The sequence below is a fragment of the Glycine soja genome, chromosome 8 (genome assembly GCF_004193775.1).
Source record: "Glycine soja cultivar W05 chromosome 8, ASM419377v2, whole genome shotgun sequence".
In the NCBI taxonomy this organism is placed as follows: Eukaryota; Viridiplantae; Streptophyta; class Magnoliopsida; order Fabales; family Fabaceae; genus Glycine; species Glycine soja.
In genome coordinates this window covers 1,419,923-1,445,048 of record NC_041009.1, presented here as the reverse complement: position 1 = coordinate 1,445,048, position 25,126 = coordinate 1,419,923, and the positions used below count along the sequence as shown (strand labels likewise).

General features: G+C 30.5%; 2 protein-coding genes across 2 annotated transcripts; one reads left to right on the top strand and one right to left on the bottom strand.

Moving 5' to 3' along the window:
- Positions 1–2,456: 2,456 nt before the first annotated feature.
- On the bottom strand, positions 2,457–4,012 carry LOC114422875. The gene has a single exon (XM_028389426.1). It carries the CDS (start codon positions 3,767–3,769, stop codon positions 2,576–2,578), a length of 1,194 nt encoding a protein of 397 aa, XP_028245227.1. The 5' UTR covers positions 3,770–4,012; the 3' UTR covers positions 2,457–2,575.
- Positions 4,013–13,552: 9,540 nt separating this feature from the next.
- Positions 13,553–21,168, top strand: LOC114424718. The gene is made up of 8 exons (XM_028391562.1): positions 13,553–13,739; positions 14,047–14,176; positions 15,424–16,123; positions 19,297–19,362; positions 19,477–19,525; positions 19,606–19,885; positions 20,139–20,277; positions 20,934–21,168. Exons 1-8 carry the CDS (start codon positions 13,607–13,609, stop codon positions 21,006–21,008), a joined length of 1,572 nt encoding a protein of 523 aa, XP_028247363.1. The 5' UTR covers positions 13,553–13,606; the 3' UTR covers positions 21,009–21,168.
- The last annotated feature ends 3,958 nt before the right edge of the window (positions 21,169–25,126 follow it).

The following is a 25,126-nucleotide window of genomic DNA, read 5'->3' as shown; positions in this document are numbered from 1 at the left end:
GTAAATTTTAGAATGATCAATTTCTTCTTTATATTAAAATTTCGATTTATGATTTATGCAAGTGATATGATGAGAAGTGGTCTTACTACCCACTTGGAGGAATGAATACTACAACCAATGATTGAAGAATTAGGAGTGTGGCTAGTTTTATTTTGGTGGAATGAAAACTAAATCTAATGTTGGAATTTTATTATAGTTACATACATCTGATATTTGTTTGAATCTTGTGTGGAATGTTTGAAATTTATGTTAATTGTTTGTTATTGATAATTATATGTTTTATGTAGTGATTGAAATTTTTAACAGGATATTTCAATGAATTTTCGGGAGCAGGTGTGGGGCGGGAAAAACCAACCCCAATCGGGGGCATGGGGAAATTTTTTGGTCCCATTGATTTTCAAGGCAGGGGTGGGAGAGGGTTTTGAGATTCAGGGTGGAGTAAGCAAAAATCACCTTTGTTGCCATGCCTATTCCTTTCAAGGGTAAAATGAATTTCGTGTTTACATGTTGACGTGATTAGTTGCTAACTAGTTGGATAAATATGATTGCTCTTTTCTTAAAAATCTTAACCTATCGAGAAAATAAATTATACTAATTAACAAAACTTTGAATTTAGATAACTTTTATCACTTATTTTCTTATTTACTCGAGATTACTTTAATTTTAATATTCTGTGATTTTTTCTTTTAATTAGTTATGATTATATATTAATATAAAGATAATGATTTATTGAGTATTTGAATTTAGATTTTAACTCTGATAATTGATAATTCAGTTTATCGCTTATTTCCTCATTTACTCAAGATCACATTTGAATTTCAATAATGTGTTTTTTTTTTATATTTAAGTATAGGATAAATTGGACGGTATAAGAGAGAAAAAGTGGTTAAAACTTAAAAGTGAAGGTGATAATAAATGTGTTAATGAGTAATGGACAGAAATTTACTTCTCTTTTTTTATGAGGGGAATTTTAGTCTTACCATTTGGACTTTTTAATTTCATTTCATTTAATTTAATTTAAATAGGGCGACTACATATAACTAGAATGAAATAAATGTTTTTCTTAAAAAAGGAAAAACTCATTCGGTAAAACGAATTTCGTGTTCACACTTTACATGTTGAATTGTTGACGTGGTTAGCTGCTAGTAGGATACATAGGTTGCTCCTTTCTTTTTTGACAGTAGGTTGTTCCTTTCTTTAAAATCTTAATCTTTCGGGAAAAATATTATACTAATTAACAAAACTTTTAATTTTATAAACTTTTATCACTTATTTTCTTATTTACTCGAGTACTTTAATTTCAATATAAAGATTTCACAAAAAAAAATAAATAATAATATTTGTTGTTGAGAAATCAAGGATGCATGGTTCCATCCCTAGGCTCACTAGGAAAGACAATGAAGGAAGCGCAGTCTCAACATTATTCATTTTCAAGATTTTATATGTTGTTATTTTGTTAGGACTTATATATTTCAAGAAGTTTGAATGTTGTTTACATTTGTGGTTAAGAGACTTAAATTATATTTTAATTTCGTTAACTATTTTTTATTATCAAACGCGGTGGTATTAAGATTTCCCCCAACTAAAATTAGGTTACTTATTTAGAATCATAGCTTTAAATTTTGTTTTATAATTCTCAAATAATATATAAGAAATGTAGATTGAAATAACAATTCCAAGATTTAAAATATATACCATCATCACAGTAGTTACTTTACCTTAAGTAATAAAGGATTCATTAGTCATATAATGGATATTCGTATTTTAGTGTTAAATATGTCACAACGAATTTTTCAAAAAGATAATAATAAAATAATTGTCAGACATAGACATCAGGTAATGTCTTGCACGTCTAAATAGCCGCCTTGCTGATATATATAAATAAAAGATGCAACTTGAACATCCTTAGTCGTGGGAATGTACATATATAGCACTACACCTTACCCTTTTTATTTAAGACCAGTGTATATTCTCACTCTACCTTGCAAATTTAATATAAGTTCTTAGTTCTTACCAGAAGCTCTAATAGTCTATACGCTCAAATATTTGTAGGTGGGGGCGCTAAGTCCGTATGAAGCAAGCAATATAAATAAATAAATAAAACAGATCCACTAAATCAAAACATAATAGTAAAAGAAAAGGACGTACGTAAAAATTATAATGGTTACAATAGTATGGGATAGTGTGTGAATGTATTAAAATAGAACGAAATACAACGTGTTAAAATGAATTTTATCCTATCTTATGTGCGTTTAAAAGAAGAATAGGACATTATATGAGATTAAAAAGTGATATTGTTTTTTTGTTTCGTTGTATGCTTAGTTTTACCTTGTTTGTTCATCATATGTTAACTAATTGAGGCTAAGTTGTTAAGTATTTGTAAATTATACAGTTAACGATAAATCTTTGCAAGTTTTTTTTTTTTTTAAATAAAATTTTGCTTGAGCACATGGTAATTAACGCATAAGTATATAGCCCTTAATTTTTGGGGGCAGTTTTTTTATTTAGAAAAGTAGATAAGGTGGCATGTAAAATGTGTGAAACCTAAAAGGATGATGATGTAGATTGTGGTTATTTACAGAGCGGGTGTAGTGGACTTGGCAGCTTGGTCCAAGGCAAGGAGAAACTCAGTCCTGCTCCTTACGACCCTGTGAAAGACCTCTCTAATCTGCTGCTGTAAAGGTTCCAAGCCTTCCTCCATTTTTTTACAAATGTCCCCCAATTCCTCGACGTGCTTCTTCACCTCATCCATACGCTCCGTTTCGGTTGGGAACTGAAACGAGTCTGCGAATTCAATCAGGGACTGACCCAGCTTGTCCATCCTCTGCATCTCCTCTAACAACCCAACGTTCCCTTTCTTCTCTTTCTTCTTCCACTCCTCCGCAATCTTCTCCTGCAGGCCGATCATGGGCTGGGCCCAGCCCAATTGCCTCGGCAGAGGAAAATGGGTCCCTAGCCCATTCCTTTCCTGGCAAGGAACCGCCGCAACCAGAGTCCACATCACGAACACCAACACGGTGCTCATCATGTACATGGGTTGCGCCAATCCCGAGGACTCCGCGCCACGTGGCGCCGTCAGATTCGACATCATCGCGTGGATTTGCTTCGCCGCGGACCAGTTCTTGGCCATGCTCCACGACAGCGACTTGTATTTAGTGGCGTTGGTGTTTCCGGCGCGGCGCCCGAAGGAGCGGGTGCGTTCGGTTCCCTTGGCGGCGGCGTTGCTGTCGTCGTTCAGCATGGCGGCTACGAGGGCGGAGAGCGCCTTCTTGGCGCGGCGGACCTGGCCGTCACCGAGGGGGGTTTGTTCGAGGGCCGCGACGGCGATCTCGGCGAGGCGCTGGAGGTTCTTGACGGCGTCGAGGCCGAGGGTGACGGCATTGCAGACGTCGAGGGACTTGACGCCGCGGTCGAGGAGATCCGGGAGGAGCTTGTCGAGCGGTGGCTTCGTGATCTGGGAAGGGTCGCGGCCCATTAAGACGACGGCTTTGAACTCGGCCTCGCAGCAGAGGAACTCGTCGAGGAGCCTGCGGAGCCACGCAATGGAGAGAAGCGCGTCGCCGGAGGAGGAGGAGGAGGAGGAGGAGGAGGAGTCTTCGGAGGTGGAGGATAAGAGCTCCGAGAAGCGGTCTCCGATGTGCTTCTGGAAAAGCTCCAGGTCTTCCATCTCTTGGTCGTGGCTTCCGTCCATGGACATCACTTGGTTTCTGCGGATGCTTATTCGACCCAGGAATGAGCCTTGGTTGTTGTTCTCTGTTGTCGCAGGCATTTTTGGTGTTTTGGAAAAGATACGATGATGGCCAGAAAAAGAAATAAAAGGCCACAGTTTTGCAAGTTATTTATGCTTGCTAGTTTTAAGGTCAGGAATTGCCCCAGCCCAGACCGTTTCTCTTCTTTTTACTTTTTTTATTTCTTTTCTTTTTTTGGTCTACGCTGATTCGGTATTTTGCGATCCTTTTCCCACCTTGCCCCCTCCCTATGTCTCTTAATTACAACACTAGTACTGGACTCATTTATTACCCACCGTTTCATTTTACATTTCTGACTACAAACCATGATAATTAACACTCGGGCTATATTTGCCTCTGTGGCTCTATCATTCAAGTAAACAAAATATTTAAGTTATTCACTTGTGTAATAGATACATATATTATACATAGCCAAAGAAAGAGAGGATTGATATAATTTGACTCTATTAAATTTCATTTTTATTTTCTAACTTTTTTTATCGCCTATTGTCTTTTTCATCTGTCCTCCGTCGCAATCACTTTTTTGTTTAAATACTTAAAAACTGCTATTGTCTTTCACATATCCTTGTTATCAAAGATATCATACTGCCCCGAAAAAGAGACCTACATTGTTTATGAAGTGATGGGCATGCACTATTCTTAGTGAAGAACATTATTTATGAAAAGCAAGAAAGTACACGGTGGCTACGGCGGTGAGGAGGTGCAAAGCCTATGCTAGAGGAGGGAGATGAGACCCACGCACAGTGCGACCAAACACATGCAACAATATGTGATTTGTTTTTTTTTTCAATTATTTTTATATGATTTACTTAAATAATAAAAAATGGTACTATTAGTTGTATGTGTAAACGTGCTGACATAAAGTTATTTGATTGCAAATATAATTATCATAACCTTTAAAATAAAATAAAGAATTATAAAAGAAAACAACTATTAAAAATAAAAGTAAATTGTACTTGAATATTTTGTGTAAAAAGAAAACATAATGAAATTATCTTCAAAATGAAAGGTAAATATTTGTCTAAAAAGACGGGGGGAAATGTCATTATCTTCACAATTAAGATTATAAAGAGATAAAAATGAAAGAAATAACTAGTACTTAAATACCATGATGATCTCCGCAATTAGACCTCTAAATAGAAATAATTACCCTAATATAGAAATATCATAAATTTTAGAAATTTTAAAAAATTAGTTTGACCTAGATTGTGAACATAAATTTGTCCCTGTTGACATCATTATTTTTTCAATTCTGCTACATATATAATTTATTTTTTAATTTTAATCTTTTTTTTTTAACTTCGTCTAATGTAACAATGCACATCACCTTATAATTTTAAGAAACCGTATATGGTTAAAAATTCATTTAAATTTTCATAATCTTTTTTAGACCTTTAAATTTCTATAATCATTATGTATGTTTTCTTAGCAAAAAAAAAACTAAAACACACATAAAAGATTATGTTACGCTTTTTCAGAGAATATTTCTTGAAAAAAAAATATTATACTTCAAACAGGCTTTTAAGTTTCAATTTATCCATAAATTTTTTTATATTATCAACCAATCAAAATTATTTTTTATATGATTTTTAAAATAGTTACAATAAAAATTAACAAAACTTAACATAGAAAATAGTTTGTGATTAAATATGACTAAAAATCTTTAAATTTTCAGTGTATATACTATTAATTATAATGTTTGAATACAAATATTATACTGTAATAATATTTAAAACATTTGTGAGTTTGGAAGTTAAGGTAGTTTGGGTGGTTTGTGTTTCCTTGGTTTTGATGAATGACGCGCATTGTCTCCTCTCCTCTCTAACGGGGAGCTAAGTGGCCATATAACCGTTAATTGTGGCAAGAAAACTGAGTTATCCATATCACCAGTTTTACAATGATTCACTCTTGGCAACGTGGAGGAGGAGAAAGAATGCAACTCTACAATTTCTCTCACTCTCACCCACCTTTCTCTCAACAATCATTTTTTTAATCTGTCATGCCAAACAACTTTCCTTTTATGCATCAAGATTCAAGAGAGATTAAAAAGTTAAAAATAAAATATTTTTTAAAAGCTTCGATTACTTTATTATTTTGTTTTTTTCCTCACTATTCCTCTGCTATATATCAGCACCATAAGTTCATAACAGAACTTCACAGTTGAATAATAGCATAAGCAGCATCAAAGAGCCTTTTCGCCACCGAAACGCCACTGTAATACATGCTATACTTGACAATTCACATATCCACTTTTAAACTTTTTTCCCCACAAACACATGTTTCAGACACAACAGATCTTCATAGAACACCCCTTCACAATCTTTTACTTTGGTACTATTCCTCAAACATACCCCCCCCCCCCCCCCCGCCGCCTCGATAGCCTCTTTAATTTATCAACTAGGATTTTGATACTTATATACAAGCATTGTTAATATTTGTAGTGAAAAATTAGTATTTATTTCGCATTCAAAATATATAATAATAATAATAAATAGAGAAAAATAAATTTATATATCTATATGTGTGTTTTTTAACCAATAATAATTTTTTATAATAATGTGAAAATTTTAAGTTTATTTAAACTGAAACCAATCTTTATCATTAACTCTTTGATAATTGAAACTTTAAAGAACAAATTTTTATTTTTAGGTCTAAAACTAGGTTTAAACTTTATTAATTTGTGTTTGATACCTTTTACACCTAGGTACTTGCTTCTATGTATGATCTCAAAGAAATATGAATTTTTACTTTCAAAAAAATGAGAGATTATATTTAAAATAATTTCATATGTTTTTATCTTTATCTTTAAAAATAAAAACTATCTTATATCTTTTTATTTTAAGAAATTTTTTGATATAAAACAAAAATAAATACTTAATTACTAAATAATTATATGATTAATTACGATAACTAATCACGTAATCTAATTCTGATCTGTAATAATAAAGTGTTGTTCTTATTTATACCGTGCCCTAGAATTGTTCCAAGTGTTCGAAATACAACTCTGCGATTGAAGTTTTGTCTGTTGGGTGCATGCATACTTGTTGAAACTATGAGCAGAGAATCCCTTCTTTACTATGTTCATCAACTAAGGCTTATAACGGAGGTATGGTTTTGGTGCTTCCAATTTTTGTTATGCTAATGTAATGTTTCTCACTCATGTATTGCATTACCGATATGTATTCCTACAGAAATTGAGTTTCGAGGCACATTTATATAAGTGGTCTCATTTCTTATATAGTCGGCAATTTAGGGGATATTCTGTCTATGAAATAGCCAATTATTTGATTTAAATAATTTGTTATTTAAGAAATAAGAACTGAATATTTAATTATTATTTCCAAATACAGTTTGCTCTTTAGAAAACTCATTTATGAAATAACAAAAAAATCAATTGTAAATTTTAAAACAATCAATTATTTAAGTCAAACTAATCTATTTTTTTGCAAGATCAGAAATATAATGTATTCTCTAAATGACCATTGATGGATTATTTACCCTAAATAATTGATTATTACATCTATAAAAGCAGATACAAGAGCTTTTCTGCACCAAAAAGATACAAGAGTTTTTAGAAGTATTTTTAATGTAAAAAAACTTGGAATAAGAGAGAATTGGGTTCTGCCCAAATTTGACATCCACGATCGCAAAGTGAATAGGTCCACTTTTTTTTTTTGTCGTCAATACAAATGCATAAGAGTGTGAATAGGTCCACTTGAAATCGACCACATCTTAAATTGGACAATTGAGTTCCTGCCCAAACAAGAATAGATAATCGAGTTTGTCCAAAAACATTATGACAATTGGGCACGACGCTCCAGCGTGAAGTAATTGAGATGCAACCACATCCAGCTTGAAACTTTATTTGGGTTTTCTCTCTTTATTTTATCTTCTAAATTTAGATATTGTATCATGCGCGTTCGTAAGAAAATATATGTAAAAAGTATATTTTTTTTTACATTTATGTACAGAGAAAACTATACTTAACCCTCCAATTAATTATTGACACCCTCAATTTTTTTTTTAAACTTTGATATCAAAATCTTAACTCAACCTTCATAAATCACTCCCCATTAAATCAAACTTTGATATCTATTCTTTTCATCTCAAAATAAAATTCTTTTTCAATTCATTTACTTAAAACCTAGTCAAGTATAAAATGACAATTATAGTGACTCGTGAACAATAACAGTGATATAATTAATGATGTATAGTGATTAATAGTGACAAAAATGGTAATAACAATATAATAATAACATGGTTAAATAGGCGGTGGCACAACAGTGTTGATGTAGTAGCAAGTTTTTTAAGAGGTGAAAAAAGTAAATTACTTTGTTTTATAATTAAAGGTAAAATTATCTTCTTTTTTATATATAAAAATAAGAATCTATAATCATTGTTGATATTAACACTTTGCAACAATTTCAACTCAAATAAGAACACCACTCATGTTGCCCGGACCTGTGTGTGGACCACCAGACAACCTGTGACTTAAAAGTGGAATTGGGGGTGTATTGATGACTGTCATTTGGATAATTAATTAGAGATACAAGTTTATTGCCAGGTCCACTTAATCACTTATAACCACACAGACACAAACACTACAATCACATGTATTTCTTGAAAGGTGAAAAGTGGTTTTCCTTGAGATTTTTTTATAACTGGGGAATGAATTATTTATCATTTAATATAGCAATTAACTTTATCTCCAATACAATAATAAATAACATGTGATTTAGACAAATACAAGTGGTAATCGAGATCACCATGTTCAGAAGAAAAAAAATGTACATGTATTGGTTAATAAAGTTTAGCACAGACGAGCTAGCTTTTAAAACATGCTGATAAAAATTTAATTCTTCATATGAAAAAATAATTTGTTGAAAGAAATAAAACTCATTACTATTTTGATTCAACCTTGATTCTCATGTGTAACCAAACATCCTATAAAGCGGCCTGATATTGCGTTTCAGTGATACCTCCGTCGAAAGGCCCTATTAGTTATGGAGGTGAGATCATGTTGCTGTTACAATGACACTGCCTCTAAAAGCAATTCCATGCAATGAACTACCGTACTCTCCTTGATGGTAATATATTCATTTTACATATAATATTAATTAGTGAATTTGAAGATAGCTTCATTATGTTCAAAATGATTGGATAAGACAGTATGTTACTATGTGTGTCATATCTAGTAAAAAATTAATAATGTGAAGACAAAGTTTTGAGTTATATATAGAATTATGAATCATATATAAATATGGCCAAGTATCATAACATTATTTAAAAAATTATTTAACTTTTTCATAAAGTTTACATGACTTATGTGTTAATCTAGATTATTTGTGATGAAATATAATAGACAATAATTATTTTTCTCATCTTCACATAAACAAATTCTCATCAAATACATTTTGATCATATAGAGGTATATCAAGTGAGAGAGTTTTTATATTATTATAAGTAAATAAGACCGACTATTATCAACCACGGAATAAAATCATTAATCACAAAGTCATTTGACTTTTTTAAGTAGTCACTTAACTGTTAAATAATTTTAAATCCTAAAAAAGTAAGAGAATTTTGTAATATTTCTCCTTGAGAAAAAGAGAATTGTACTTTCACCACTTCATAGTGGAAATCTAATTTCATTAGACTAGGCCTTGCGTAAAAATCTGTGTGTACGTGTGTGCCACTAAATATGTTCCCTAAATATATATTAAACAATCATCAAAAGTTTTATAATTTAGTCAACAATCTATCTAGCTAGTCTTGATTTATTTTTAAATTTGAAAGAAGATAAATGTTAATAGAAGAAATTAAAACTCCAAAAAAAGTCTTAAACTATATCAAAATATTGGATTCGTACGTTACCAAAAATTGTTTAAATTTTATCTAATATAAAGAATATCACGATAATATACATGTGTGTGTGGATAACGAAGTGAGCAAGAAAAATATATAGTCTAATAAAATTACTCTTAAATAAATTGATACTAACTCTCTACATATATGTGCCGCGCTAATTTAGTATGCATTTCAAACGATTTATTTATTTATTTATTTATTTATTTAATATGTAAAATAATCTAGTTAAGTGAGAGTATTGAAGGTAGGAGGGGGAAGGAGCTGATTGATGCGAATGAACCACCACAATTGATGGGAGAGAAGAGAAAGTGACATTTGCTTGTATGAATAGCAAGCTAAAACTTTGATAGTAATATATAAATAATTTTTAAAAGAGACCTTTCTGAGGAAATGAAAAGGGTGAATGATTATAGTTAGCTTTAAGGAGGAGCAATGGAGTGGAATTTGGCCCTACCACTTGGATTTATGTCAAGTGATTAGCGCTGAAAAATAAACACACACTTCACAGCGCATTGTTAGTTAATTAAGTCATGGATCAAAATATGAAATGTCTATACCATTGGGAAGTGGCTATTGTACATTAGTACACATGCGTGGTCGTGTTTCCGTCTCCAATTCTTTCTCAACTAAAATCAATTAATTATATTGTAAAGTTAAAAATTATTTATTATATATCCATTGTAAAATTATTTGTAGGTGGATACTGCAAGCTTACAAAATTTCACACACACACACACACACACACACATATATATATATATATATATATATATATATATATATATATATATATTATATGAAATATATTGGCAATCATTCCCAACCACTGGTTTCGTCCTTGAACTTTGGATGCATTCACATGGACTCTTTCTCTGCAAAGGAGGCTCTCTAGCCCCATTTTTTGAAAAATAACAAGAATAACGAAGTTAATCCATGAAAAATATGTCGGCGTTTCAGATAAAAGCAAGCGAAAGTTCAACGAGAAAACGGCTAAAGAAAACAAACCGAAAATATCAGATTGAAGCTCCATGTTTTGGGTAAGGGCAAAAAATTAGATTGTGAAGTACTGATGCATGAAATGGAAAAGAGAAAATGAATTTCCATATATATATGAAGTACGTACCCATGTTTGCCAGAGCTGCAGTTCTTGTCATATTCTTTTTTTTTTTTTTTCTTTTATGTTACAATTCTTGTCATATGCTGTTGGTGTTGGATAAGCATTACTTCTCTTTCACCCATGAGTTTTTAGCATAATTAATTTTATATACTTATACGTATTTTTAATTTAAAATTTATTATTACAATATTAATCAAATAAATATTATTTAAATGAAATTTAATTATATTTTTATTCTTTTAAATATTACAATTTTCTTTTTAGATTTCTCATTTTCTAAAAGTTGTAACTTAATATTTGCACGTAAACTTTTTATTTTTTCATATAATATGATTAAAAATAATCTAACAGAAGAATACACACATGCATATGTATATTTTTGTTAGATTATTTATATTAATGTTATTTAATATAAAAATAAGTGTGTATATATATTTTTAATTTAAAATGTATCCTAATTTTAATGTAGGATATGTTCTGCAAGTATTTTAAGTTTTTAACTTATAATTAAGTTTGTTTGATTAGCTTATAAATTGATTTGATATAAATAGACTTATTTTATATATGAGCTTATCTTAATAGTTGTTAACTTATTTCAGACGTTATTTCAGCTAATGATTTAATTTATAATCTACAAATTTTTTAGAGAATTTTTTTTATACCCTGTCACTTTTATGTCATTTTAGTTACATTAATTTATGAAAAAAAAAAGAGTTATGTAGTGTAAAAAAATTTACATAATAATCCAATCATAATATATCTTGTATGATAAGTTTGTTTACTTTTAAAATAATTCAAATAATAATCTGTAATTGGATAATAATATAAAATTATTTTATATTGTTAGTATATAAATATTAAACTTTTAATTTATTAGTTAATTTATAATTAATTGATCTCATCAAACATGTTCAATTTAATCGATTAGTTTATAAGTTTTAGCTTTTAGTTTCTAACTTATATATACACATTTTCAGCTGACTTATATGCTAGTTTTTTTTTTTCCCATCAAATAAGTTAGTTTGCGAAACGTACTCATTAAACAATTTGAAAATAAATACATTTTTATTTACTTACCTTAAAACAAGTTCACTTTAAATATTGAAACTTCTTCCATGGGTATACTTTCTAAACGCGCGGCTATATCCTTTTTTGGCAAATCAGCAGTTAAAAATATGTTTAATCCCCCCTCAAAAAAAAAAAAACGTGTTAATCATATGTTTAACGTGATCAATCGTCAAATTAAATAAATGAGTGAAGTCTAGGAAACAGGGGTAGTTATCTTTTATTTTTTTCAACTGCCTTACAGATAAACTTTAACTCGTGGTTGTCGGAAAGGAGGTAACTAAAATTAAAATCAGTTATGCAAACACCAACAACTAAACTCATTCCGGAGTATATCGCAAGCTTTTTTTTAAAAAAAAAATATTACTAACCTAAACTTAGTTCATGTGATTAAGATGAATTAAAATATAAGTAAGCATTACTGCTTAAATCCTACTGATTAATAAAGATGGATTTCTCAAAGTTTAATATTTATATTAATATTTGAGTCACATAATTTCAAACAAAAGTTTTAATTTAACTCAAATTGAATGAAACGCAAATTTTAATTACAATAAAAATGTGGAAAAAATATAAAATGAGCATGTAATTTGTCTAGCTATTTAATTTAATTTTTGATGAAGTAATTAATATATTTTCCATGAATTAAAAATTAAAAATCATAAACTATAATTATTTTTATAGACAACACAAGTATCCTACATTGAAAATAGTTTGCTCAAACTTGAAATTACTAGTTAACCTAAAATGAATTTGTGATCATCTACTTGTTTGGTGATAATTGTAATTTACTCCTAAGTATAATGCCCATTAATTAAGTTCTTTTTATTTTTACCAGTTCTTTGTGTTTCATATTAAAATTAAGGGAAAGAGAGAAACGCCTGACACATCCTTTATGAGTAAAATACAGGTGATGAGTTACTTTTGTACACCATTTCTATTTTTCACATTTTTTTTTTCAATAATAGGGATTCTGTTAGCTAATTATTCAATCTATGAAGACTTGGTGGGAAAAATTGATATGCAAAACATAGGAGACTTTACTAAAGCTCTTTCTGAAAAAAAAAGGGTAAAGAAAATAAACCCCTTCAACTTATTGCTTTGCAGTATTTTATATCGACGACCATATGTAATATTCCGAAGTTATTCCTGGTTCTTGTGCTGCTGTACTAAATACTTATTACGATCGAGGACAAATTTCTATTATATACGTATACATTATTTTTCCGCGTTGTGATGTAAATGAAACTATAGTGATTAAGTTTGGTGATAATGTCCAAATAATCCTCCCCGTCATTTTCACAGAGAGAATATTCCACTTGCTCTCTTGTTATCATGAGGATGCTGTATAGTTGCAGCAGACAGGGAGAAGGAGGTGCACGAACAACCGGCAATAATTAATTTTGCTCTTTCTTTTATACCCTTGTTCATATCTTTTAGTTATAGTGGTATATGATGAGGTTTGGTTACGTAATTCCACTCACATGTACGTAGAAATTGGTTACACACTAATCAATAGCTAGCTAGCTAGCAATAGAGTTAAGTTGATGGAATGTCATTGTAGGGTTAGATGGAGAGATCTGGGAACGTCATTGTAGGGTTAGATGGAGATATGGGTCCCTTGCATGGACCCCACATCAGGTTCTGAATGTATGTCGGCTAGGGCATGTACTACTTTTAAAGGAGGGAAGAAAGAGAGTAGTCTTAACTATTGCACAGCATTTGATCAAGGCAATACAAGGCCACTTAGGGAACAAGAATATAAAAGAAGGAAAAAGAAGAAGACGACATAGCAAAGCCTAGAAACATGGGTCACCATTCTTGCTGCAACCAACAGAAGGTTAAAAGAGGACTTTGGTCTCCTGAGGAAGATGAAAAGCTCATCAGATACATTACTACTCATGGATATGGCTGTTGGAGTGAAGTTCCAGAAAAAGCTGGTTCGTTTTACTTCTTTCTTGTTTTTTCCCCCTTTTTAATCAAATAAATATAAGAATTTTGTTACAATTATTTTGTAATCAATAATTAAATGTATTTGTACACACCAAAGGAGAGAGAGTGTGCTTCTCAATAAATGTACCAAAATCTTTTAATTAATTCTGGGTACTTTGGAATTTCTCTTTGCTCCCTCTTAATTAATTTCTTGATGATGATAGAACTGCCCTCATTTTTAATGATTAAATTTGAAGGATACGAGTCTTGTACATGTAATATTTCTCATATATCTGTGCTTAATTGGCTTTTTAGGGCTTCAAAGGTGTGGCAAGAGTTGTCGCTTGAGATGGATTAATTATTTAAGACCCGATATTAGAAGAGGGAGGTTTACACCTGAGGAGGAGAAGTTAATTATAAGCCTTCACGGGGTCGTAGGAAACAGGTTTGAATTACACTATATATAGCTGTAGTGCTCTAGCCAGGATTTTGAATCATGATCAGTTCAACCCTTCTCTTGCTTTCTTCTTCTCCTGCATTTTCTGTCCTAGTGTCATAAGGCATATGCCTTTTTTTTTAAGTCACATAGTGGCATCAACCTATAGTTGAGCACTTTGCTCTGAGTTGAATAACTCTCTCATAGTAAAAAAAAAAAAAGTGAAAAAAGATTCATAGGCAAAATAGAGGGGAAAAAATTGATTATATATATAAATGATTTTTGGAAAGTATGAAATTGGTATGATCGAGTTTTACCTGGAATAAACAGTGGCTATATATATGTGATAAATTCTCTGTACTGATTGAATGAGATATATCGATCGACCAGTTTATAAACTATGCATAAATGTAAAGGACTTAAGGTTATGGGCTTATGGCATTCCTTTTGCACTGGCTTATCTTTCAATTGGCTGATAAATAAATAAACAAATAAACTGTGTTCTCCATGAGTTCTAGCAAATTGTATTTGATATATACAAACTATATATTTGAGCTGATTATATATAAGCCAGATTTCTAATTCAATTCCATTATATATTTTTTTTGTAACTCAATATTGCATTATTTAAATTGCATATAATTGAGACCATTTGCAATTATCTCTATTTCTCATCATCGCTTAAGTTATTTTTCATATACAACTCAAATATATGTCCAAATCAGAAGTAACGACAAAAGTTTGTCCCATTTTTTATATACAAAAAAGAATTCCTTTCTAAGTAAAAAGCTAACTGAAGAAGCTATCGATCTCTGAGCTGCAGTTTTAGGGAAGTTGAGCAAGCAATTCTATCATTCTCTTGTAAGCCCTCCTATATAATCTCCCACCTTCACAATCTTATATACAATATAAAATCTGTATACTTCTTGCAATTTTTTTTTTGGCAACAACAACGTCATCTTATTCTTCATTTTCTCTTGTAAAGTATTTCTCGATTTAATTAAATGCTTCCGAACTAATGAAATGATGATTTTATGTAAAATATATAGAGAAATTATATACTGATTTCAAAATTTAAGGGTTTTTAACACTGTTATTAAGAGACTTTAATTTCTCCTTTTCTCTCTCCCTCTCTTTTTTAGTATACAAACAAACATCTGTTAATTAATTAAGCATGCAGTTTAGTATATACGAACATAGGTTTTTCTTGATTTAAACTGTGGACTTGTATTAATTCTTGAATTTGGGAAATGCAGATGGGCTCACATTGCAAGCCACTTGCCAGGTCGAACTGACAATGAAATAAAGAACTATTGGAACTCATGGATAAAAAAGAAAATAAGAAAGACTTCTTCGGTGTCTTCAACAACCATTGCACAAAGTATCGATCACAATTCTTCTGACCAGTTCAATTACAATTCCAATCTAGTACTAGACCACTTTCCCAACCATGATAACAATCTACAAACAAAACCACCAGTTCAAGAAACCTTGTTTTCCTCAACATGCCCTCTGTTCATGTTTGACACTACTAGTTCACTAGAAGCTGGCACAGCAATAGACTGCAATAGTACTACTGTGCGAGCAGAACATTTTCAAGATGCTGTGGGTTTGAGCACTGAAACATGGAACTTGAGCCACCATCAGGTTCATGCACTTCCACCTCTCACAGTGAGTGTAGGTTTGGACACCACAAATTATTTGCCACCATTGATTGAGAACGTGGACAACATGGTCCCAATTGAGGTACAATCTTGTACCATGGATGAGCAAGGAGATATAGCACTAGAGTGCTTGCAGAGGCGAGGCTTAAATGAATGGATGGTGGAGACGCAGCAACAATGTCCTAACTTTCTTTTTTGGGACAGTGTTGAAGGACAGCTTGGTGGGGAAGAACTAGCACCAAATTCATCAAATGTGGAAGCAAATATGCTTTCTCCTTTTCCTTCTTCTTTGTGAGATAACAATGATTGTGGAAGGTGTCCCCATGCACTTTCTCATATGACCTCTAATTAACTAGCTAGGAAGACATTTTCATCAAAATGGTCCACGCCAGGCTTTGTGAATTTGCAGAGATGCACCTTTTCCTTTTGATTGCTGATTTGTAAAGATTGTGAAATGTGAGTGAATTGGGAAGATATATATGTGTTTGTATATGTAACCATTGGCGAGGTTTGTTGGTTGTTTTGACGTGGAAGAGGGAAAAGAAAAAATAAAGGTGATTGCAACAAGAAGCAAAAGTTTGATTTTGAAGACTTGTAAAAAGCACCTTCTTCGAATTGCTAAATATTTGACTGTACATGTGGTGGATTTTGAATGATAATAAATTAATTAATAGGGCATGGGTTTAGCCCCTCTTCACATTTTATATATGATTGTAGTTTGATTTTTGAAGATATACATAAAGTATCTTCCTATTAAAGCATTTTCCATTTGCTGTATATAGTTTGACTGTGTGGACGACATTAATAATGGGTTTTTGCCCTTTACATTTACATGTCCTTTTATACCAACAACCTGTCTGTGGAAAAGACCAAAAGTGAAAAAACATTGACTTATCACATGCATGTTCCCCAATTTCCAAGTCCCAAAAACACCAAATGCAAAAGGGAGAGAAAAAGAGATTCTGCCTAAGGCTGTGCATGCATTGATTAGTTTCCCTCTTGACAGTGGCGGGTTAATTTTGTTAAATCAACGATAACGATGGACATTCAATATATATACTTTATTAAAAAAATCCTTAAATTTTTTATTACCAATTTCGCTATCTATTGTCCTTACTCCTTAGTGTAACAAATAACAATCAGTTTATTAAAGTCTCGTAACGCACAGTTAAGAAAACAATACTCCAATATATAAAACTTCTAATAAAAATCACAATGAGAATATATATTGTTGCAATTAATGTTATAAGAAAACCGTTTTAATTAATTATCGAGAGTATATGTTTAGATAATAATTTGCACAATGAAATCTTTGTTTAGAATAAAATGGTTATATTTTTTGTTCAATGTATAGTGCGCAATGAGAATATTCTCACATACTTTAAAATCAAACTTATATTTGCACACTCAAATCTTTATTTAGAATAAAATGGATATATATATATATATATATATATATATATATATATATATATATATATTCTCGCATATTTTTAATTCGAACTTATATATGCAAACTTTAATCTAAATATTCAGTAATTTACACTGAATATGTATGTTATAAAAATTTGATTTTATTAATATTTTTTTAAAAGAAATTAATAGTTATTCTTAGGCAAAAGAAACAAGATTGGGATGAATTGTGTTTTTGGGTTCAATAAAAATTTAATACAAATTAAACAAAAACTATGAATGCAACAAAATATATATAGGATGAGACTTTATCCTCCTCACCTTGCGCGGTGTTTACTCCGGTTTAGCAACAATACGTAACCCGTATTCAGTCCTCAAAGTAACTGTTCAAATCTAACAAACCACCTTAACCCAAAACTGAGTATACCGTTTTTATTTCTCAATAAAGACACCTCAAAGACCTTTTTTTTTTTTTTTTTTTTTATCTCCACCCAAAACAGAGTAATATTGATCCAAAGCAAGTTCTTAAAATGTTCCCTACACCCATTTCTTTTACTAAAAAAAATAGGGATGCCTTTAAAAGTGAGGTACACCAATATATTTCATGATCTCTCACCCTAGAGTAAATATCTAAGTATAGCTTTTAATAATTGGAGAAGAACAAAGAGTGATCCAATTAATTAAGCAGCCAAGCACGTATAAACTAGTCTTTTATTTCTGTTGTTTAATTCTTCAATAATGTACATCTTGTATCTGTCCAATGACCTAAGAATGCACTCCTTAAGTGATGGGATGTTAAACTCATAAAAGAAGCGAATTAGATTAAGTCATTCGCTTGCTCATAAGGTATTACTGTAAATGTTAGTTCTTAGTAAGTTTGAGAAATATTTTAGAGGAAATTACAATAATATCTTTTTAAGTTTTGTATAGTTATACAAACATTTTTATTTTTTTAATGATTACCTTCATCTTCTTTTGTAAGAAGTGTTAGTGTAAAATTTGAGAAACTATCAGATCGAGGAATATCAGTGTAATGTTTTTAAATGTACAAGGAGTATACGATTGTATTGTTTAATTTTCTAACTTAAAAAAAAAAAGTTTAGTCTAAAAAAATAAGTTTTTATTTAATAGTTTATATGTAGTATTTACGGGACATTACTTTAAAATAGTATTTTAATATTTATATTCTTATATTTTATTCTATTTTTAAAAAATACTTATTAAATATACTTTTTACCCTTTTATATAAGGAAGAGTTTTAATATTTCTTTCTCTACTTTCACTCATAATTTCATATGCATGTTTGATGATGTGACTAGCCAATTGGGCATTGTTGTTTCCTTTTATGGTTCATTATTTTTCATTTCTCCCTCCCTCCGCACCATATATAAAGAGAAAGAAAAAGAAAAAAAAAGATCAAGTTACTCTTTAAAAGTAACTATCTATTCTAATAATTTATTTTCTTAAAATATAATTATTAATATTAATTAATCATTAGAAACCATTAAATTTAAAAAATAATGAAAATAAGAAATAAATTTAATAATTACTTTTGAAATAAACATAACGGATTTGAACAATATTTTCCCCCTAAACTCATTCCAGCTTCAGCTTCGCTGTGTTCATCTAGCTCTGTAGCTATTTGGGCTAACCTATTTAACCCATCCCACTTTTTTAGGCAAAGCATGGGCCAACTTATTAACCTGCCATCCCATTTTAGCCTACTAAAAAAATGGGCTTTTATTTAGGTAAAAAGAAAACAAATAGTATAAAATTTCAATTTTTTTGTTTCATTTTGATATGAGGTGGGATTGTGTTTAGTTTTTTTTTTTTTTTTTTTATAACTGTATGACCAAAATTATAAAGTTATGAAAAAAATCTGTATAATCATTTTTATAATTTTAATTAATTTCCCCTTAAGTTGGACCAATGTGTATGTTGATAGTCCATGTGCTCATGAAGTAATACCGGTCCATAAAAAGGCCCATTAATAATAAAATGAAGGGAGAGAAGTTAGGGTTTATAGGCAGGTACGCAACAAAGCGATAGCAGTGTGGAAGTATTTGCAGAACTTTGTTTCCCAACCTCCATTGCCTCCGCTTCTACCTCGCTACCATGGTACGTCGTCAATTTCTTACTCGTTTTGAAATTTAATCTCGATTCTCTTGCATCGTTCGGTACAATTTTTTTTCACTCTGATGCAAAAATCTGCGTGCGTGTTTACTTGTTCAGATCATTCCTGAGAAGAACCGCAAGGAGATCTGCAAATACCTCTTCCAAGGTAGGTGCCTTAGAATTTCATTGGGGTTACGTCTCGTTGAAGAATGAATCTTACCTTCTTTTTTCTTAATGTCGGTGCAGAGGGAGTTTGCTTTGCGAAGAAGGACTTCAATTTGGCGAAGCACCCTGAGATTGACGTGCCGAATCTGCAGGTGATTAAGCTGATGCAGAGTTTCAAGTCTCGCGAGTATGTGAGGGAGACTTTTGCTTGGATGCACTATTACTGGTTCCTCACCAACGATGGAATCGAGTTTCTCAGAACTTACCTTAACCTTCCTTCCGAAATTGTCCCTGCTACTTTGAAGAAACAGGCCAAGCCACCTGGCAGGCCCTTTGGCGGCCCATCCGGTGATCGCCCTAGGTATTCTATTTTCCCTATTCTATTCGGTTTGGTATCAATACAATGGAGATCAAAGTAGATAATGTGAGTGGTATATGAAATCATTGTGTAATTCATTGAATAAAATGATAGTATTTAGCAAAGCAATGCAACGTGCATTTATAGGATGAGAGAGACGCAGGATTCGGTTGTAACCTGCAACTGAGATCAAGTGAACTAATTGTAGTTTCTGTTGGTTGTTTGTGATGTGGCTGATTTGTGTTGTTTTGAACAGGGGTCCACCACGCTTTGAAGGGGAGCGTAGGTTTGGTGGTGATCGTGATGGATACCGTGGAGGTCCCCGAGGAGGACCTGGTGGTGACTTTGGAGGAGACAAGGGAGGAGCTCCTGCTGACTACAGGCCCTCTTTTGGGGTAATCTCATTGTCACTGCACTTCCTCTGCTGTTGTTTACTGTAATCAGATTGCTATTTCTTTGTGGCCTAGTTTGAGTTATTGTTGTTTGCTGGCTTTCATTAGATTGGATGAGTTTGATATGTTATGTACTTATAGGTTGCCTCCGGTGGGGATAAATGATTTATATTTTAGCTCAGTTTGGATTAGCTAATAACTCAGCCTTTTAACATAGACAAGTTCATTAGTATTTGTTTCCAAGCACTTGTAAATTTATATATACTTATGGAGAGAGATTTCAAACAAATCTGAAAATCTGAAACCAAGTCCTGTACTGGGAACTCATCTGTGTCATGTACATGTGCAATATTTTCCTCATTTAGGGCAATGCAATTAAACCATTTTCCTCCATTATCTTTGTCTGCAAATGGTATTTATGGAAGTTTGATTTTTAACTGATCAATAGTGGCATGTGATTGATTTAGCTGATCATATTTTGTTATGTTATGGTAGTTGTGTCTGTGAAGCAGTGATATTCTAATGTCCATAACTATGTTTTCATGAGCTTGGAACATTTTTTTGGCGTGTGCCATGCAGTATGGAATATTTTTTGGTTGCTTTTCATTCTATTGTTTTGTTTTTCCCCCCCTCATATCAACTGGTTTGCCATATTGCAGGGTGCTGGTGGAAGGCCTGGCTTTGGTCGTGGATCTGGTGGTTTTGGAGCGCCAACCAGCTCAAATCTTCCCTAAGTATAATGCTATCTGCTATATTTTTTGTTTAGTTTTCTAGGAAGACTTGTTTGTAGTTGGAATCAATGATAATTTTCCATCTCATATAGATTGTTTTATCGGCCTGACACTAGTTTATATTCAGTTTTTCGTTCAATGAAGATTTTGATTTTTGAGTGTTTGTACTAATTTGTGGTTTATTCGGTGCTCAGACATCTTCTATCTAGAACCCAAACATAAAATACTTGCAGTTCTCCCAACTTAGCGAAAAATTAGTAATAAATTTACCCCTCGCTCCCCCGCCCCCGATGTAAAACGGAATAGTCAATGTAGTATTCTCGCCTATTTATGGATTATGCCTTGTGAAAAACCTTAAATTATAAAAAGGCATGTGACGTGAACCCTTCATCAAATCTTTGCTTGAATATATAGCCTTTCAACTTTCAATTTCATTATTTAATTTAATAAAAATTGACACTGGAAGAAATTTTATTATTTTTTGTCTTTTTTCTGTGTACCCATTAAAATAATATATCTCACTGTTCTTGAAGAATAATAATTGCTTTTTTGATGTGATTATTTTATATCAATATCATTTGAAAATATCAAGGCGTTTAGTTTTATTTTTTTAAAATAAATAATTTTGTTTATTTTATTATTGATTGTTTAAAGTCAAATTTTAATATGACATATTATGTGAAAAATATTAAATTAAATGAAGTGAAAAATAAAAAATATTTTAATATAAATTTAACTCATGATGTTTTATTCATAAATAACATAATAAATTATTAATTTTTGGTTTGTTTAGTTGATTATTTTTTTTAATGTATTATTAGTTAATAGTTATTATTTTTTTAAAATTTTCAAAAATTATAAATGTTTAGTATATAAATCTTTTTAATTTAGTTTTATATAATATTATGATTTAATTTTGAATAGTTTATGTATTTTTATTTTTTTTTACTCATTTTTAATTAAATTTTATAAATTAATATGTGAATTATTTATATAAATTTTACTGTAAATTGATTTTAATATAAATGTTATTTTTATTCTAATTATTTATGTAAAATTAAAAAGATTTATATATTAACTTTTTTAGTTTATAATTTTTTATAATTTAAAAAAAAATTAATAATTCTTCGCTAATGATAAATAAAAAATAATGATAATATAGTTAACTAAATAAAATAAGTGTTTTATGGTATTGTTTATGAATAATTTTATGTAAATAATTAGAGTAAAAATAATCTGTATATTAAAATTAATTTATAAAAAATTCATGTAAATAATTTACATATTAATTTATAAAATTTAATTTAAAATTGGTATAAAAAATAAAAATGTATAAACTATTCAAAATAAAAACATATAAAATAAAATTAAAAGGATTTATATATTAAATATTTTTAATTTATAAATTTTGATAATTTGAAGAAAGAAAAATAATTTTAGACTAATAATAAATAAAAATAATGTTAACGTAATTAACTAAAAAAATAAGTATGTTTATTATGATATCTATGAATAAATGATTATAAGATCATATTTATTAATAGTAAAATTACTTATTTTAAAAATAAAAAATTAAATACCTTAATTTTAAAAATAGGTACAACTAACTTCGGCATGTAAGATTAAGAACTTTTTATAGCAGAGTTTAGATCAATTTTTTTTTTTTATGGTCTCTTTCCTTTTCACTTTTCTTCATGCCAAAAATGGTGACCGGTATTCCACAACTCCACGGGGATCCTCTCAACGTAGTCATAAGTAAATTGAGATATTTTAGAAGTGAGTAAATTGAAAATTGATTTTTATTTGGTGAATTTGATAGTTATATTAGGTTTTATTTTATTTTTTAATATTTTAATCTTAATATCTTAATTCTTGTTATCGTTCTTACAAGAGTGGTACTTTATATATATATATATATATATATATATATATATATATATATATATATATATATATATATATATATATATATATATATAATAAAATCAATAATTAATATATTTCTATAAAGCATATTATTTCATTTAATCACATTAATTATCAATAATATACCATTACTTTTTTGCGGCATTAATTATTTATCTCAATTTTTCTTGTTTCAAAATGTTTTATACTATACAGTAAAAATATAAAATATTCTATATGCCTGGAAAATTTTAAAAATATTAATTTTATTTCCGTAAAAAAATTTGTATTAATTTGATTGAAACATATTTTACACTTAAAATAATTATCTTGAACAAAAAAAAATTATGAGTTATTCTTCAATGAAAATGTTTTTAAGAGGTTTTTTTATTTTCAACGATTTTTCTTAACTTGTTATCTCTTCCAACTATTTTTCTCCTTATTTTAAAAAATTTCCAATAGGTAAAAATAACACTATCACAGTATAAATTGTTTATCCTAAATTCAAATTATAATTTATATGTTAAAATGTTTATTTATTATAAATTTTAATTATAATATATAATTTATATATTCAAAATTATTTATACAAAATAAAAAAATGTCCAGTATATTACATAGAATAAAATAATAATTTCTATTTTAATTATACTCGTGGTATTCTCTGTCGAGTGATTGTCTTATCCTAACATGATTATTTTCTTGTTCGCAGCATATTCTATAGTAGTTAAACAGTCCTTGCTTTGGTATGGAACTTCTTAGTAGTTTTTCAGAATTTAAAGGGAGTGAAGTCAACTCAACAGTCAACACCCTGTAGCCCTAAAATACACACATTGTTCATGTTAATATATTTTACAATGGTTAGTATTTCAATGTTCTGACCAATGTTTGGGCAGGAACTTAGGTTATGGACAAGCGCTCTTACATCGGGTATTGCCTATTTGAAGAACACAAATATCTATCTATCAATTATTAATTACGACAAACTATACTTACATTTCATTAGATTTAACGATAATTTATTCAATGCCTGCCATATCTTTTGACCTTCCACAACCTTTCCTCAATTCTTATAACGGAATATATAAGATCAAGTATCTTTCCCGTTAACAAAACCTTTAGTTTCTTATACGTACGGTTATATAAATGGTAAGGGTGTCAAAGTAATGTCTGTCTAAAGAGAATGAGTATTGAAGGTAATTTCATTAAACTTCAGAACATGTGTGTGAACGTAGTTTACCCTGTTAATTATACTCCATGTTTTCTTCGTTAGACTACTACAGGCTCAGATTCTTAATTTCCATAACGTGAATTTTGTAACACAACTTACGTTTGACATGTAAAATTTGCAGGAGCTAAGCTTTTCTGCCATGAACATAGATCAGATCCATGGTACTCAGCTTAAAACTCTATGATCTCGTCCACCACTTGCACAAAGAATGGCTGAATCCCATGTTCGCTTTCCATTTGCGCTCAAACTCCCTTGCTTTCAAGTTTTCAACCAACAAAAGTTGCATTTGTGTATTCATATTTGACACACGTATTGAAAATTGAAGCACAAATCCAGTACTTTGAGTCGATGATTCAAATCCTTTAATACACCACCCCACACCACATCACAGATACATATATACAAAAAGAATTATGAAAACATTTCACATAAAAGAAGAATTGATTTCAAACAAAGAAGCAAAAGAAGTCTCTTGAGTCTTGAGAGGTATATGCACGCTGTGTCTCAGGATACTTGTCCACACTTTATCATGTTGCGTTGGCCTAAGCTACCAAAGCGATCACACAGAATCACATTTTTTATAACTAACCTTTTTCATTTCATGTTCAGTTAGTTCATCCATTTTTTCCCCACCCTATCTTTTCATACCATAAAGTACAATACGTGGTGTACTTTCAACCACGGCGTACACGTTTAACCATGCAACCTGTATCACATGCAATTCGTGAACTCAAAATGGGACGTGGTTAATCTGAGGTGTACCTAAAAAGGGAAAGAAGCCTAGTTAATTTGTACTTTCTAGTGGTGTAACGATGCATGAATGCAAGAAAAATAGCAAACATCTCGTGACAAATCCCATGCTTTTAGAGATCACGTTACCCTTTAGGCTTTTACAGGTGGAATGATCAATAGCCATGTAGTAAGCCCATGATCTGGAAAACGCCATTTTAAGAGCTTTCATTATTAAAACACACTTATCCTTCAA